This window comes from Equus caballus, chromosome 1, assembly GCF_041296265.1.
Source record: "Equus caballus isolate H_3958 breed thoroughbred chromosome 1, TB-T2T, whole genome shotgun sequence".
Taxonomy (NCBI): domain Eukaryota; kingdom Metazoa; phylum Chordata; class Mammalia; order Perissodactyla; family Equidae; genus Equus; species Equus caballus.
The window spans coordinates 95356009-95372396 of record NC_091684.1 but is presented as its reverse complement, the minus strand read 5'-3'; the positions used below and the strand labels follow the sequence as shown (position 1 = coordinate 95372396).

The following is a 16388-nucleotide window of genomic DNA, read 5'->3' as shown; positions in this document are numbered from 1 at the left end:
GAGCCCCAGCCCTCTAATCACATGGTTGGTCTTCAGGTGACCAGACTCCATCCTGGGTCATCCCTTAGCATAAACTCAGGTATGACCCATGAGGCTCGTGAATAACAAAGACGCTCCTGTTACCCAGGAGATTCCAAGAATTTAGAGGTTCCCTCCCAGAAACCAGGGACAGAGACCAAACTATTTATCATTCAATAATGACAAAATTGAATTTATCCCGGGAATACAAGGATAGTGTGTTAATTATTGCTGTATAACAGTTTATCCCAAAACTGAAGGACTTAAAACAACAAAAACTTAAGCTAATTTACAGAAATTCAGGAGCAGTTGACTGAGTGGTTCTGGCTCGGGATCTCTCGTGAGATTGTAGTTAGGCTGTCAGCAGGGGCTGCTTTCTCTAAGGCTTGACGTCGGGAGGACCCACTTCCAAGATGGTGCACTCTCACGGCTGTTGGCAGAGGCCTCAGTGCTCACCCTGGGCTTCTCCACAGACTGCTTGAATGTCCTCACACCATGGTGGCTGGCTTTCCCCAGAGTGCATGATCCAAGAAAGAGCCGGGAGAAAGCTGTGTTGCCCTTTAAGACCTAGCCTCACAAGTCCTACTGTGTCACTTCCACGTTCTTCTGTTAGAAGGGAGTTACTCAGTCTAGCCCACACTCAAGGTTATTAGGTTCCCCCTCTTGAAAAGAAGGATATGAAAGAATTTATGGACATATTTAGAAACTACCACAAATGGTTTACTCTTTAAGAAAGCTCTTAATATGGATTATTACTAGTTAATTTATGTATTAACACATTGAAGGAAGAAAATGTGATCATGTCAATAGATGGAGAAAAAGCACTTGATGAAATTCAACGCCATTTATGATGAAAACTCTTGGCAAGCTAAGAATAGAAGGGAATTTTTGTGTGTGTGTGAGGAAGATTGGTCCTAAGCTAACATCTGTTGCCAATCTTTTTTTTTTTTTTGAGGAAGATTAGCCCTGAGCTAACATGCGTGCCCATCTTCCTCTATATATGAGACGCCTGTCACAGCATGGCTTGACAAGCAGTGCATAGGTCTGCAACCCGGATCTGAACCGGTAAACCCCGGGCCGCCTAAGCAGAATGTGCAAACTTTACTGCCGCACCACCAGGGTGGCCCCCAGTCTTCCTCTTTTTGCTTGAGGAAGATTGTTGCCAAGCTAACATCTGTGCCAGTCTTCCTCTTTTTTATGTAGGATGCCACCACAGCATGGCTTGACAAGCGGTGCTAGGTCCACACTCAGGATCCAAACCTGCAAACCCCGGGCCACGAAGCGGAGCGTGCCAACTTAACCACTATGCCACCGGGCCAGCCCCAGAAGGGAACTTTAAAGTGATAAAGAGTATCATTAAATTTATAATTAACTTGGGATGAATTGACATACATGATATTGAGGCTTTCTATACGTAGTGCAGTATATCTTTCCATGTATGAAAGTTTACTCTTTGTCCTTCAAGAGTATTTAAAAATTATCGTTTTTCAGTATTGTGCGTTTGGACGTGGAAAATCCCAATGAGGATTGCCAACATATCTACCAAAACTATCATTAGACCCAGAATCCCACTTCTGTGAATCTGTACTACAGATTTTTGCTCAGACAACAGTGACAAAAGCATCTTTTCAAGTTTTATTGCAGCAGTTGCTTGTAATGCCAAAATACGGAAACAACCTAAAAGGTCCCTCAACAGGAGAATGGATAAATACAGCTGTAAGATATTCATAGGATGGAGCACTATGTAACAGAGAAAATGAATTAAAAGTAACTATATGTATCTACCATGGAAATAACTTAGAACGTTGAATGAAAAATAAGCACATTATAAAAAGACGCATATAGAACAATACAATTTTTATACATCCATAGAAAATTTAACAATGTGCAAAGCAGTGCTATGTATTGTTTGGGATACGTACTACATGTGGTAAGAGCATATAAGGACGAGAGTGTTAAACACCGCATTCAGAGTAGTGGTTCCCTTGGAGAGAGCAGGCGGGTGTCAGTGGGATTTGCCCTGCGTTACTCAGCACCTAAGTGATAGGTGAAGTCTTGGAAGCACTGTGTCAGGGAGTGTAGTTCATGGACTCAGAGGATGTGAGAGGGGAAGACTTCATGCTGTCGTTTATTTTACAGATGAGGAAACTAAGGCCCAGAGAGAAAAGTGAGTTGGCCAAGATTGGGCTAGCCAGTTAAGGCAGCATTTGAACAGAATCTCAGGTCTCCTGACTCTAAGACTACGTTCCTTACCATCCTTTCGGTAACATAAGAATATCAGTTGATAAGTAGCTAAACTGGATGTCTCAGGGCTGAAAGAGTGATACTAAAAAGAAAGAAAGGACAAGGGAATGCGCAGTCCATCCCATGCCACAGAACTTCATGGAAACCCTCTACACCAGCACATCTGAGTCTGAAGAGATGTGCTGACGGAGGAAAGAGAGTGAAGCGTGGATGTTTCATTCACAAGGAGGTGAGCTCTCCCTGCGTTCCCACGTGCTTCGCCTGCAGAAGCCGGGATGTGTGATCTAGAGGGCTTCGCTCTTAGACCTACAGGTTTGCAAGGTTTCGTCTCCTGTAGATTGTGCTTCATGCTTGTCAGAGAGGAGTTTCTAACAATCTGATTTTAACACTCTCTCGTCTTATTCAGGGCCTTTGGTGACTTACAATTTAAATATGAATATTACCTCTGAATGCTGGCTGGTCTGCTGAGTGCAAGATTGTGGTTGAGTGTAGGTGGTGCTTTGAAGCTCCCTTTGTCAGACCACATTGTTTGCACCAAGGAAAGGACTGTATTTTCTTTTTGTCTGCGACTATTTCCACAATTACTTAACTTGCTGTAACTACGAGGTACTGTCAGAGTAGAACACCGAGCCATTGTTTGCCTTAAGCAGTATTTTAGATCTTGGGAAATGATGTTTACTTATACAAGCCTTTCTTAAGATCTTTTAATTTATATGTCAAACTTGAGTATATGCAGCAAAAACAGTGGAAAATTTTCCTCACTGGATCTTGACACAACTGAGGGCTCGTAGTTACAGAAGGAAGTGGTGTGGTTTCTGTATCATTTCAGTCATGTGGAGATAAGGCAGTGGAATGGTTTATCGACAGCACAGCCCTTTTGGGAAAGTCTCTCTTGTATATGAAAGTAAAAGGAATTGGCGTGATGTTTTAATTCCTTCTGCCATATTCAGTCATCCCCTCAGCAAATATTTATTTAGTAAATAAACTGTGTGCCAAGCACCGTTCTAAGTGCTAGAAATACAGAGTGAAAAAACAGACTGACACCCCTGCCCTTATGGAGCATACATTCTGGAGCAGGTGGCAGGCAGTAAACAAAATAAATAATAAATTATTTATCAAGTTACAGGATGACAAGCGCTAAAAAAGAAAAAAAAAATCATGGAAGAAGGATAGGAGTGCCAGGGATGGGGATGGGATGACAGTTTTAGATAGGGTGAGTGAGAACACCGTCTATAAGGGGTAACTGAGTGAGCTCTCGGAAGAGGTGAGGTGGCAAGTCATACAGGCGTCTTGGGGAGGAATGGCAGAGGCGGAGGGACCTGCAGATGCAAAGGCCCTGTAGCAGGCCACGCATGCGGGTAAGGAACTAGGAGGCTGGTGCGGCTGCCGGGCAGGAGTTGGAGCCTTGTAGGCATTGTGGACTTAAGCCTGTGCTCTGAGTCGGGAGCCACTGGAGGGTTTTGAACAGAGGCGGGGTGTGATCTCACATGCTTTTTTTCTTTCTTTCTTTCTTTTTATTCAGTTCATAATAGTTTACATCAATGTGAGATTTCAGTTGTACATTGTTTCTTGACTGTTACCACAAAGGTGCTCCCCTTCACCCCCTGTGCCCACCCCCCACCCCCCTACCCCTGGTAACCACTGAACTGTTTTCTTTGTCCGTGTGTTTGTTCACATTCCACATATGAGTGAAATTATCTGGTGTTTGTCTTTCTCAGTCTGGCTTATTTCATTTAGCATAATTCCCTCCAGGTCCTTCCATGTTGCTGCAAATGGGATGAATTTGTCTTTTTTCTGGCTGAGTAGTATTCCACTGTGTATATATACCACATCTTCTTTATCCAGTCATCGGTGGATGGGCACTTGGGTTGCTTCCATGTCTTGGCTATTGTGAATAGTGCTGCAATGAACACAGGGGTGCATATGTTACTGTGGATCGTTGATTTCAAGTTGTTTGGGTAGATACCCAGTAATGGGGTAGCTGGGTCGTATGGCAGTTCTATTTTTAGTTTTTTGAGGAATCTCCATACTGTTTTCCATAGTGGCTGCACCAGCTTGCATTCCCACCAGCAGTGTAGGAGGGTTCCCTTCTCTCCACACCCTCTCCAACATTCGTTATTTTCAGTCTTAGTGATTATAGCCACTTTAGTGGGTGCTAGGTGGTATCTTAGTGTAGTTTTGATTTGTGTTTCCCTGATGATTAGTGATGTTGAACATCTTTTCTTGTGTTTGTTGGCCATATCTGTGTATCTTTGGAAAAATGTGTGTTCATCTCCTCTGCCTATTTTTTGATCAGGCTGTTTGTTTTTTTATTGTTCAGTTGTGTGAGTTCCTTATGTATTATGGAGATTAACCCCTTGTCAGATATATGATTTGCAAGTATTTTCTCCCAGTTGGTGAGTTGTCTCTTTGTTTTGATCCTAGTTTCTTTTGCCTTGCAGAAGGTCTTTAGTCTGACGAGCTCCCACTTGTTTGTTTTTTCTTTTGTTCCCTTTGATCTCATGTGCTTTTTATCACACTGCTTTGAGGCTGTTGAGCAGGTATCATGGGTGGGCCAGTGAAGAGGCAAGAAGACCAGTTAGGAGGCCATTGCGGTAATCCCGGCAAGAGATATTAGTTTCTTGGACCAGAGAGAGAGCAGTGGAGGTAGTGAGAAGTGCCTAGGTTCGGGGTATATTTTGAAGGTAGAACCAATAGGATTTGCTAACAGATAGGCTGTGGAATACAAGAAGGAAGGAAGGAGTGCTCAAGAATGACACCAAGATTTTAGGCCTGGGAAACCAGAAGAGTAGAGAGGCTGTTAGCTGAGATGAGAAAGACTGAAAGTCTAGCAGATTTTGGGGGTAAGAAGAGAAAGACAGGAGTAATAAAGCATATAGCAGCTGGTCGCATTACTAAGTAAAGTTTTATACTATTTGAGCTATCTTGAAAGTAACTCTTTTTTATACCAGCCTGTGGTTTTTTTGCATATGTCTTATCAAGTGTCTTTCCTAAGATATTTGGCTTTATTCAGAATTACTAATTTTATACTACTCTAACCCAGAATACTCAAGTGTGCCTTTCCCTTTAATCTTCCTATCAGCTGAATGTTTTTGTTGTAACAGAAAACCTGACTCTCTGACCTAAAAAATAAAGGGAATTTATTGGCTGTTATAACTGAAAAGTCCGTAAGTAATTCAGGCTTCAGGAAGGTAGCTTGAGCAGCTCGTTGATGGGGCTCTCCCTTCTGGTTCCCCTCCTGCTCCCAGCATTGCTGCCAGCAGCCTCTTGGGCTGCTGTTTTCTTATTCATATTCAATCTGAAAGAGTGACTTTGTTTCTGCAGGCCCAGCCAAGGTCTTGAGACTGTATTAGACAGCTCACCCCTGAATTTTCCGTTGTGGCAGAGGATAGGGCATGCTGAGTGGCTTAGCCTGGCACAGAACCTCTACTCCTGGAGCTTCAGGGAAACCTGTGTGCTCTGAACTTTTAAGAAATTGCAAGTCAAGAAAAAGTGGAGAGAAGTGGTTGATTTTTAAATTGCTTTTGCGTTGTGCAAGCGCTGTGATTAACACAGCAAGAACATGATTCATTTTTAAAGTGGTCAAGTGAGAAGAAAGAAAAGTAAAGTAAAAGTAGAATTATGTTCAGACATTAGTTTGATCAAGATAATTTTTCCTTTTAGAGGCCTAATGCTCTTGCTGCTTGAACATCTGCTACCACAGCGGAGCCTTCAGATCATGACGGGATCTGATAGTCAGTCATTCTAGTCGAGAGTCAGTGTTTCTCACCAAGGAGAGCACCATCGGCATCTGGTCGAGACAATTCTTTGTTCTGAGGGATTGTCCCTGCACGTTACATTGCATTTTCTGTTTTCTCCCTGCACTGCATGTCCTGTCACACTCCAGTCCTGGTTCCAGTGAAGGAGCCACCTACGTATTTCCAGATCTCCTTAGAGAGGGACAGACTTGCAAAAATTCTGACTGTTTTTGAAAGGGTGTTCTTTCAAATCAAGGGCATAAATACAGATACATTTTGATTTGGTTTCCTGAGTGGAATATAGGTTTGTTTTTTGTTATTTTTGAAGTTATGCTTTGATTTTTTTTTTAGTTCTAGAATTTAGATATATTCTCCTTAAAGATTGGTTTAGCATTTGAATTAAACTTTTGGCCACAGAGATTTACTGAGTTAACCCAGAAAGTCTTTGATTAAGTGTTGTATTGCTCGGGGCCGGCCCGGTGGCGCAGCAGTTCAGTGCACACGTTCCACTTTGGCAGCCTGGGGTTCACCAATTCGGATCCCGGGTGTGGACATGGCAGCGCTTGGCACGCCATGCTGTGGTAGGCGTCCCACATATAAAGTGGAGGAAGATGGGCATGGATGTTAGCTCAGGGCCAGTCTTCCTCAGCAAAAAGAGGAGGATTGGCAGCAGTTAGCTCAGGGATAACCTTCCTAAAAAAAAAAAAAAAGTCTTGTATTGCTTAAGGAAAAGAGAAATTTGTTCTGATAGCCGAATGTTGGTACTCTTCCAAGTATTTTGAGACTTGGGTCACATAGGTTAGAATAGAAAGTCCAACCAGCTTTGATAGGTTAAAATTTGTGGTGAGAAAGAGTGAAATTGAAATATGCTGAGTCTAGAAGAATTCATTCCTCAAGTCAGGATATCTTAGAAGACGCTCTGAATATATATTTTAACACACTGTATAAGCATTTAGGAAATGTTAGACATACCATTGTTTCCTCTGTGGTGAGGTGAATACATACAAAAATGTGTGTGTGGTGTGTGTGTAGTCAGTCTGTTACTCTCTGAGATGTATTTTCTGAAAGTATTTGTGTTTGTATCGATTCGGGCCCAGTCAGGAAAGCTCAAACCACGCTGGTTATTTGAACAGAGAGAATTTGGTGTAGGGAATTGACTACACAGGTGTTAGAGGATTGAAAAAGCTAAGGGAACACTGGGATTCAGCAGAAATAGTGATTGTGGGAAGCAGATAGCACCGCTGAGAAGCTGAGGTTTCAGAACCTGGGAGCCTGGAGAGAGTGCCCAGGCCCTTTGGAGGGGGCACAGAGCCGGGTCCTGAGGAGTTGCACTCAGACCCTGAGGTGCAGGAACCACCAGGTCTGAACGGGGCCGTGGGACTGCTTCTGAGGGTGTGGAAGGTAGCTGGAAACGGGAACCTCCTGCTACTGCCGGGGCAGAGGATGTTATTCAAGTGACTGACAGGAATAGCAAACAAGATCAGGAGGAAGGGAGTCCCTCCTCCCCTCCTCCCCTCCTCCAGCTTTCTCTCATTCCCCTGTTGGCAAAGCTATCAGGGAGCCAGCTGGTAAAAGACGTGTTGTTAGCAGTGTCCCAGCTCAGCCTCACAAAGCAGAGTTTTTATTTTATTTATTTATTTATCTTTCTGAAGAGCAATAGTGTAATAAGGGGCATAGAAACTTCTGTTTTTTCTCGCTACCTGCTGTGCACTTCCTGACCGTTCAGTAATGACGGGATTTGGGCTTTGTCAGCAGCAGACTTGCCACTTACTGGTTGTGTGAACTTGGGCAAATTTCTTGACTTTGCTGAGCTTCTCGTTTTCCTTGCAGAGTTGTGAAGATCAAATAAAATCGTACGTGGCTCAGTAAAAAATGACTTCCTGTTTCCCTCTCGATGTACTTATTCGTGTAACTTAATGGATAGAACACTGCGCTCGGGGTTACAAGACGTGGGTTTTAGTTTGTCCTTCAAGTTACCCGCTAAATGAAATTCAGCAAGTTGTTGGAGCTCCCTGAAGCTGTCTTTTCTCTGTAAAAGAAGGAGTACTTGATTTACCGTGAGGGTCATACAGCTGGTGTGATGCATGTAAAACTCACTTGCAAATTTTGAAGGTGGTGGTATGCTAACATATAGTTGCCATTAAATGCCGTATATGAGCTTCTCTCATTTAATCTGCACAGAAGACCTACGTCTGCCTTGTGCTAGGCCCTGAGCTGTTCACTACCACGTTACACTGGTTTTATCTCTATAAAAATACTGTACAGAAACACAGTATTGTTTCCCATTGCCCGAATACGTGTATAGGGATGATGAACTCTGTTCCCTCCTAGGCGTTTCTGCAACCACTGATGCACTTCACCTGTTTTTTGGTCGTTTGTGCCTATTCCAGAGGAGAGACAGAAGAGTAACACCCAGACCCCCCCTCAGTTAACAGCTGGTGTTAAGAATCTCTTCTGAGCGTAGACGTGCCAAAGATGTTGTACAGCGTAGCGTAATCTAGGACTAATTATTGGTGAGGGTTTTTTCGTTTAATACAATTAAGCAAAAAGGCTTTGGAGAAACTAGGTTAGGGAATTTGTAGTACAAAGTTGAGTGGTGTTTTGAAAATAGGTTATCTCCTGTTTTTTTAAAATACTTCATAAACCAAGAAACATTTATTGTGCATCTACTACTGAGGCCCGAGTGAGGGGTATAAAACATATGAATGCATCAACCGTATAGATAAAGCCTTACTAGTTTGCCTTGCCTCTCTCTTCCTGGAAGAAGTTATACTTGTGTTGGGGAGAATAGTATCTTGGCACAGAAGAAAAGTGAATAAATAATTTTGAATAAATTTTTGAATGAATAGTTGAACATTGGGCCAAGGTAAAATCTAGTCAGAAAGTAGTTTCGGGGACAGTGATGAAATTAGTGACCTCAAGGTGATGAAGACATGGCAGTTAGAAATGTCTTTATAAGCGGAGCTCCCCATCCCTGTGGGAGGTCAGAATTTAGCTAGATGGTTGGTTTTCTTTGCTCTTTTTTCACGCTTTCCAAAAGACCTGATTATGAATGTCTCTACCCTTCGTCCCAATTCTCCCAGCAGGGACTCCAAGGCAGGCTTTTTGGTGAGATTCCTGTGCATTACCACAGATACACTCACAAAACTGTTTATTTAGGCATGTTATTTTCTGAAGGGTTCGTGTTTAGATTTGGGCGAGATTGTTTTCCACACTGATAGAGAAATGACCGTGAGTGGCGTTGCTCCGCTCTCTGTGTCTGTATTAGCTTAGGGACTGACGGGGGCGGAGGTTAGAAATGGAGAAGGAATGGATGGGTTGCTTGTTAAGGGAAAAGACAATCTTCTTATGCTAATCCCAGCCCTGGATAAGGACGAAGCAGCCGCGCAAACAATGGCTGTGGAGCCAGAGAGTCTGCGAGTGAGTCCAGAGCTTCTCAGAAAGCTTGTCAGGCCCGGCGCCTGGGCTGCCGCGGAGGCCTGGCCGGCTCTCTCCTTACTCCTCTGTGGCGTCGGCAGCTGGCCAGCCCGCTGAGAATTCCAAACCTCGCTACTAGAAAGTAAAAATTAAGGGCGGGGGGCTTAACGGGAAGAGGAAAGAATGACTTTAGTCTGTTTTTCCAGCTGACTTCAGCCTTTTCCTGTTTTTTCATTCTGATTGAACTATTGGTTCAGCTTTCTTGCTGTTTGTGAAGGTTTCAGATTTTTTATTTAAAAAGAAATTATTTGTATTTTATTGAGTCATTTTGCCTTAGTGTTATTTTCCAGAAGAAGAAGCTGCACCAATCTGAGTATATAGCAAAGGAAGGTGAATTTATTTGCATGCCTATTTGAACTAGTTAATAATAGCTTTAAACACCAGCATCATTTTAAAATTTTGATCAGGCATCATTTCAAATCTCTGCTTTTTCTTACATCTTTAATAATTGCAAGATTAGATATTTTAAATTTTAACATAAAAATTCTGATGACATATTCTAGGAGTCTCTTAAAAATATTCTTTATTTTCAGATATTAGAATTATAAAGTACTCAGTTTCAAGAATCGTTGCAAAATAAAGTTACTGTTTTGCTATATCATGATTATAGAAACGGTTAATACGACGGGACAAGTAAAGAGACAGTCATCAGTATGTATATTATTAATAACAAAAACAACTGACGTTTATTATTTATTGACTGTTTAATCCTGAGTTGTGAGGTCCTGACTCGTCTGGGTTAGTGACATTATCCCTGTTTTGTGCTGCGGGAACTGAGACCTGGCCGGCCTGAGTGACTCCCCAAGTCACATAGCAGGTTAATCCTGCGGCTGCTGCTTGAAGCCAGCGGGCTGACATCAGAGTTCAGGCTCTTAAGTTCGCCAGGCTGTTGGATGAAAAGTTCCTTTACCTGGAACACAGAACTGGGGTCAGCTTCATGGACTCCGTCGTTTCAAAGGGCGAATGTGACAGTGTAGAGTGTGGGGCTGGGGACAATTTTTCCCCCACAAAAAATGAGCTTCTTCTTGAGACAATGTAACAACAAAGAGCATGCTTTTGGTTACCCCTTTGAAAGAAAGACGTTAGTTATGTTATCCAGTTCTTTGGGCATTGTGACTCTTTTCCTTATACTTTTCTTGTTGTACTCGGCCTTGACTGTGCTTTCCAGACTCTTTCTTTTGGTTGATTGTGCAGTAACTTACAGTGATTGGGCATATTTTATTTCTGCAAATTTTTCATAATGACCGTTATAGCAGTAAATGTTATCTATTGCCGCCCAACAAATTACCCCGAAACTTAGCAGCTTAAAACAACCAACATTTATTATCTCATACCTTTTCTGAGGGTCAGGTGGCTACCAGGATGGTTATAATTTAGAGTCTCATGAACTGTGGGTGGGGTGTCTGTGGAGCTGCCCTCCCCTGAAAGCTTCCCCGGGGCTGACGGGTCCGTGTCCAGGGTGGCTCCCCGGCATGGCTGGTGGCAGGAGGCGCGTCCCCACCGCATGGGCCTCTCTGTACAGCTGCTGGAGTATCCGGGGTGGCTCGCCCGCATGGCTGGTGGCAGGAGGCGCGGTTCCCCACCGCGTGGGCCTCTCTGTATGGCTGTTGGAGCGTCCTTGGGACCTGGCAGCGAGCTTCCCTCCGAGTGAGTGTTTCAAGACAGAGCAAGGCAGAATCCAAAGTGCCTTTTGTGATCTAGTCTCAGAAGTCACACTCTGTTGTTTTCTTCTTCTTTTATTTGTTAGAAGTGAGTCATTTAGTCCAGTCGTTAAGTCCACCACAATGGCCTTTTGGTAGGTTTTTATTTAACTGTGAAAAAAGACCACTTGTGAATAGTAGTTTATATTCCAGCTGTGGTAATATATTACACTACATTGAATTGCACATCACGGGTCCTGGATCGTGAACTTACTTTATCAGTGAATGCCAAATAAATATATGTGGTATTAATGCTTTTATTAATCCAATTTTTAAATGGACTTTGGTGTTCTGGGACCATCTTCACTTTTCAATGTTAGAAGGCCATCTCACACAGAGCCATAGCTTTAAATGTCTCTATGCTGTTGACATAACAGATTTATATCTTCAGTCCCAAATGTTTCCTTTCAGCTTCAGAACCAAATGCCTATCAGACATTCCCTTTGGGTATTCTCAAATGTCTAAAATTGAACCCTTGATCTTGCCTCTTCACTACTTTGAAAATCCACTTGTCCCCATTTCACTTGTTGCTCCTGCCAGAAATGTAGGGATCTTCTTTGACCCCTCACTCCCTCAGCCCACGTCTAGTCCCTGACCAGCCCCTACTGAGTCTGTGAAGTGTGTGTGGAGTCCGTCCCCTGCACCACCACGTCCCTAGTCGTAACCACCGCCGACCCTCCTAAACTCCTGCAGCAGCCCTCTTACTGCTCTGTTTGCTTCCGCTTTTCCCCTCTCAAGCCCATTACATAGAAACCAGATAATCACCTTCCCATTCCGCTTAGATTTAAACCCACAGCTCTTCACACGGTCTTACCGGACCTGGTCCTTGTCTTTTCTCTCTCTTCAACCTCATCTCCCAAAACACCACCCCTTATTCTCAACATTTCGGAAACACTGTTCTTTCTTTGCTCTTCTCTGCTTCAAGATCTTTGCACAGGCTGTGCCTTGTGCCTAGAACTCCCCCCGACCCCGCCTTCTTTGCCAGGCTCACTCTTAGTCTTCAGATCTCAACTTAAACGTCACTTTTCAGCATTGCTTCCCTTCTCCGTCTAGATTAAATTAAGTCATTACCCCACGTCCCTCCAGGGCCCAGTACTTTTCTTTCTTTGCATTTACCTCAAGTAAGTTCATCAGTTACTTATCATGACATATCATTTGTGTTGTTTTGTTTGATGCCTGAATATCTTACTTGTCTTGTTTAGTAATTGTGAACTCCATAAAGGCTGGGTCTTTTTTGCTCTCACCACTTTATTCTCTAATGCAGAATCATGCATATAAAAAGCACTTAATACATATTTAGGAAATCAATTAATATTCAATGGCAAGAACACTGTTTACACAGGACTTCGGGGTTGGAAGGAAGCTGGTGAATCATTTAATCAGTCTGGGCTCATTTCCATCATACCTGTCATGTCCGTGACAAAGGTGCGTTCGTTCACACTTTGTTCGTTTGATACCCTGTGAGCAAAGACCTCTGGTTCTTTCAGATGTATCTCCAGTGTAGGCATTTCTCTATCCTCTGCATTCCTGTCATTCTTTTCTATCATGTTTAAGAGGCCTGAGCAGGGGGAATCAAGTCAGATGGTTACTCTTTGATTATAGCAGTGTGCCTCTATCAATGTTTGATAAAATTGCCTTCATGCCTAGCAATTGTCATAAGCGCTGATGCGCATTGCACTTGTGGTCAGCTAAAACCTAACATTTTTCTTTTAAAGATTAGGGGTTTCCATTGTTAGGTTACAAATGAGGCACTTGAAGCCGTTTTACCTTTAGCCTTTCCTTGGCTGGTAGCTGTCCTCCATACAAGTTACCGTAGGTGTTTTAGTCTATAAAAATTTCTCTCAGATGGGATTGTCGTGGATAGCACCTGTTACTTCCTGTGCCAGGTTGGCAAGTGTGTGATAAACATGTATGGGGGGGAACTTTTATTGAGCACTTACTATGTCCAGACTCTCCTAAATACTTTATAATGTATAGTTTGCATTATATAGGGTACATAAAGTACCCAGCGGGACCGTGTGGGGTAGCACTTAACACGTGGACTCTGGAATCAAGTCTTCTTGATTAGACTTATAGTTCTACCACTGACCAGCTGTATGATCTTTGATAAATTCTTTAAACTCTGCTTGCCTCGGTTTCCTGATCTGTAAAATTAAAATAATTGTACCTATCTTATAGGGTGGTTGTGATGATTAGATAAATTAATATATTCAAAGCATTTATAATGTTGCGGGTACATAGCTAGAGGTGAAGGTGTATCAGCTATTATCTCGGTTAGTTCTCAAAATAATTGTGAGTTAATAATATAATTCCAGTTACAGATGAGGAGACTCATCCAGAGAGGTTAGGTTACTTATGTAAGGCAGATCAGGATTTGAACTTGTGCCCAGGGTAGCAGAGTCACAGATGGTTACGTGGAAGGAATCAGACATATTCTTTTTCCACCAAATGGGACTATGAGTGTGGCAGGTGCTTTGAGAGTAGCATCGACTGCTCTGCAGGGTGCCTTGGTTGTGACTCTGATGAGACAAGACAAAATACTAGCTTTCAATAAATCAGTGAAGAAACGGTGGCTGTACAATGGAACCAGTCACAGCGGTCAGTTTCCTGCCCAAGGCTGTGAGCTCCTTGAAGCAGGAACTGTCATACTCGTATTCGTATTTCTAGCACCTTTCGCTGATGTGTAATATGTACTCAAAAAATGCTATTGGTGAATAAGTGAGTGAATGAATGAATTAGTGAAAAGTCTAGAGAGGGGCGAGAGCTGGTAAGGGAGGCACACATGATGCCATGTTTTTTCGGCCCAGGTGACTGGAGAGATGTGTGACTTTTCTCTGTGACAGCAGGTGGAGGAGGGGGAGGCAGGTCCGGAGGAGTGAGGAGGGGCGTCAGTGAGATGATGTGGACTGGTGGAGTGTAAGCCTGGTGGGGCTGCTGAACACAGGCGGATAGAAACAAGGAGGGAGACCAGGGTCGGAAATAGACTGGGAACTTCTTTAGAATTAGAAGCCTGTAACAGGTATTCCTAGGATCACAGCTGTTTCATTGCAGGAAGTGAGTCTCCCAAGAAATGCGGGTAAGTCACGTTACAGATTTTATTCTGTAATTATTGTAGACTTTGTGTCTTATTCTCTCAGCATTATGTAGATAGGAAGCAATTTAATTTTATAGTAGAGAAGTGAGAAATTGCAGAGATTTTAGAACTAAGCCATATTTAATGTGCATAATACAAATGACATCTCACTGAAAACATCATGTCCTCAATACTATAAGTGCCTTTGGAGAACTTGTTAAAGTGAAAAACTGTTAGCTAGGTAAAGTAGAAAGCTCGGGTTATGTATGGTAGAAATCATGCCAGGGGTAATTGTGTCATAAATGAATAAATGGCAATTTGAAGGGAGGATAAACAGAATTATATTCAGCTTTGTACCGACTAGCCTTTTTTTCTGTTACCTATTTAACTATTTTATAATTGCCACACCTTAACTGGAGAGGGTATGTTTCATGTCATCCATATTAAAAGCTCCATTTTATCCTAATGAAGTCATATTTGCAATATTTTAGGAAAATAATTTTATTTTAGATACAATTCTATTGTTTTTGCTTTAATGATAAAGCACACTGAATTTAAATGTGTGTGATTTTCTAGGTAGGCTTTCTCTTTTATCTATAGAACAAATTATTTATTAAAAAGATGCAAGGTGTTTTTATCACATCTACCAGATATTGAAAGATTGTTGACGAATAGCTTAGCATTTTATATTCAACTTTTCCTGCCTTATTCTTAATATATTTAGAAATTTTCTTGATAGTAACAAAATAACTCAATTATTTTAGAGCAGCCAGAAAAGACTATAGAGATTATTTAGTGTACTTATCTTGTTTTACACGTGGATAATTTAAGGGCGGGAGAGGTGGCAGCTATTCCTGAATTACTTTGAACTTTTGAATTACAGTGCCGTTTTTTGTTTTTTTTTAAACAAAGATGGGTTTAATCTTTAAATATATTTCATTGTTTAAATGTATATTTGGGCATTTGTTTTCCTCAGATTTTGAGAACTTTCCAGAATTCAGTTATGTTCATTACCTTTTTAATATTTTTTGTCTTTCAGGAATCAGGAGAAAGCAGTGGAAGTTGAAGTCATTGTCAAGCGATTGAGACCTTTTACAAGGAAATCTCGTGGAATAAAAGCCATTTAAATTAGTGACATAACAAGACCAGGTATTAAGGTGACAGTGTACAGGAAACGTTAGAATAACAATGACTCAGCTATCTATTTACATCAGATTATTGGGAGCCTATCTGTTCATCATTTCTCATGTTCAAGGTAAATCACTGTTCATTTCAGCAGTCTTATCTTTTCTAGTAGTTTATTTCTGTATATAAAAAAGCACTCATTCTTGCAACTCCTCTTTCGGCTCGTGTCCCTTTTTGAACCACGAGGCCCAGTATGCCCAGCGTAGCTTTTAAGTAAAGAGCCAGAGAACAAACACATGGCAAATAATTTTTGAACTTGATGTGATAGAAACGTTTTCAAGTATTTGTGAAATCTCAGTCTCTGAACCTATTGTCTTATTCATAACACTGGCCTTGTGACGTGCAACATCAGGTCTCGTGAGGGTTAAACGAGATCAAGTATGAAATAGGGTACCTCACCCCAGAGCCTAAGACACGGGGTAATAGGTACTCTAGGTACTCTAGACTGTGTTTTAAAATTTTTCTCCTTTAAAATACTTAAATAAGGAATATATGTAAATAATTTTTAAAAATCATTTTATTGTCCTTAAAAGACTTCAGAAAGATAAATGGCACTTTTGTGTGCTGAGTACTAAAATTTCTTCATAGAGGACTCAAAGTTTTATTTATGACCAAGCTCATAGTTTTACTGTTGTGTGTTCACAGCTGGGAACTCCCAAACAGGAAGTTATTGTGATGACCCTTAGGATCAGATGGGCTGGATTCCTCATAAACTTTCTCCTGTATGGTTTAATTGGGACAATATCTTAAACTGAAGAGAGAGTGGTATTTTGCAAAAGAATTTTAGATAGAATTTATTGGACATCTTCATTCCCTTAAGTTTATGACTTTACAGATTGCTCTCTCATAACGTTTTGTTCACAATGATATGGAGTAATATCTACTAACAAGAGATATGGTTAACAGCATAAATCTTTTGACATTTTTGTTTTAAAGAGTAAACGTAACAGTGAA

General features: G+C 41.7%; 1 protein-coding gene across 4 annotated transcripts in view; it reads left to right on the top strand.

The window, feature by feature from the left end:
• The window catches only part of BMPR1A (bone morphogenetic protein receptor type 1A), a 140033-nt gene that overhangs the window by 84802 nt on the left and 38843 nt on the right, over positions 1-16388 (top strand). For all 4 annotated transcript variants that reach the window (XM_023648646.2, XM_070230012.1, XM_070230007.1 and 1 more), the window contains one exon: positions 15289-15504. In XM_023648646.2, coding sequence (XP_023504414.1) covers positions 15438-15504 — 67 coding nt within the window. In that variant the 5' untranslated portion in view covers positions 15289-15437. The remainder of the gene's footprint in view (positions 1-15288; positions 15505-16388) is intronic.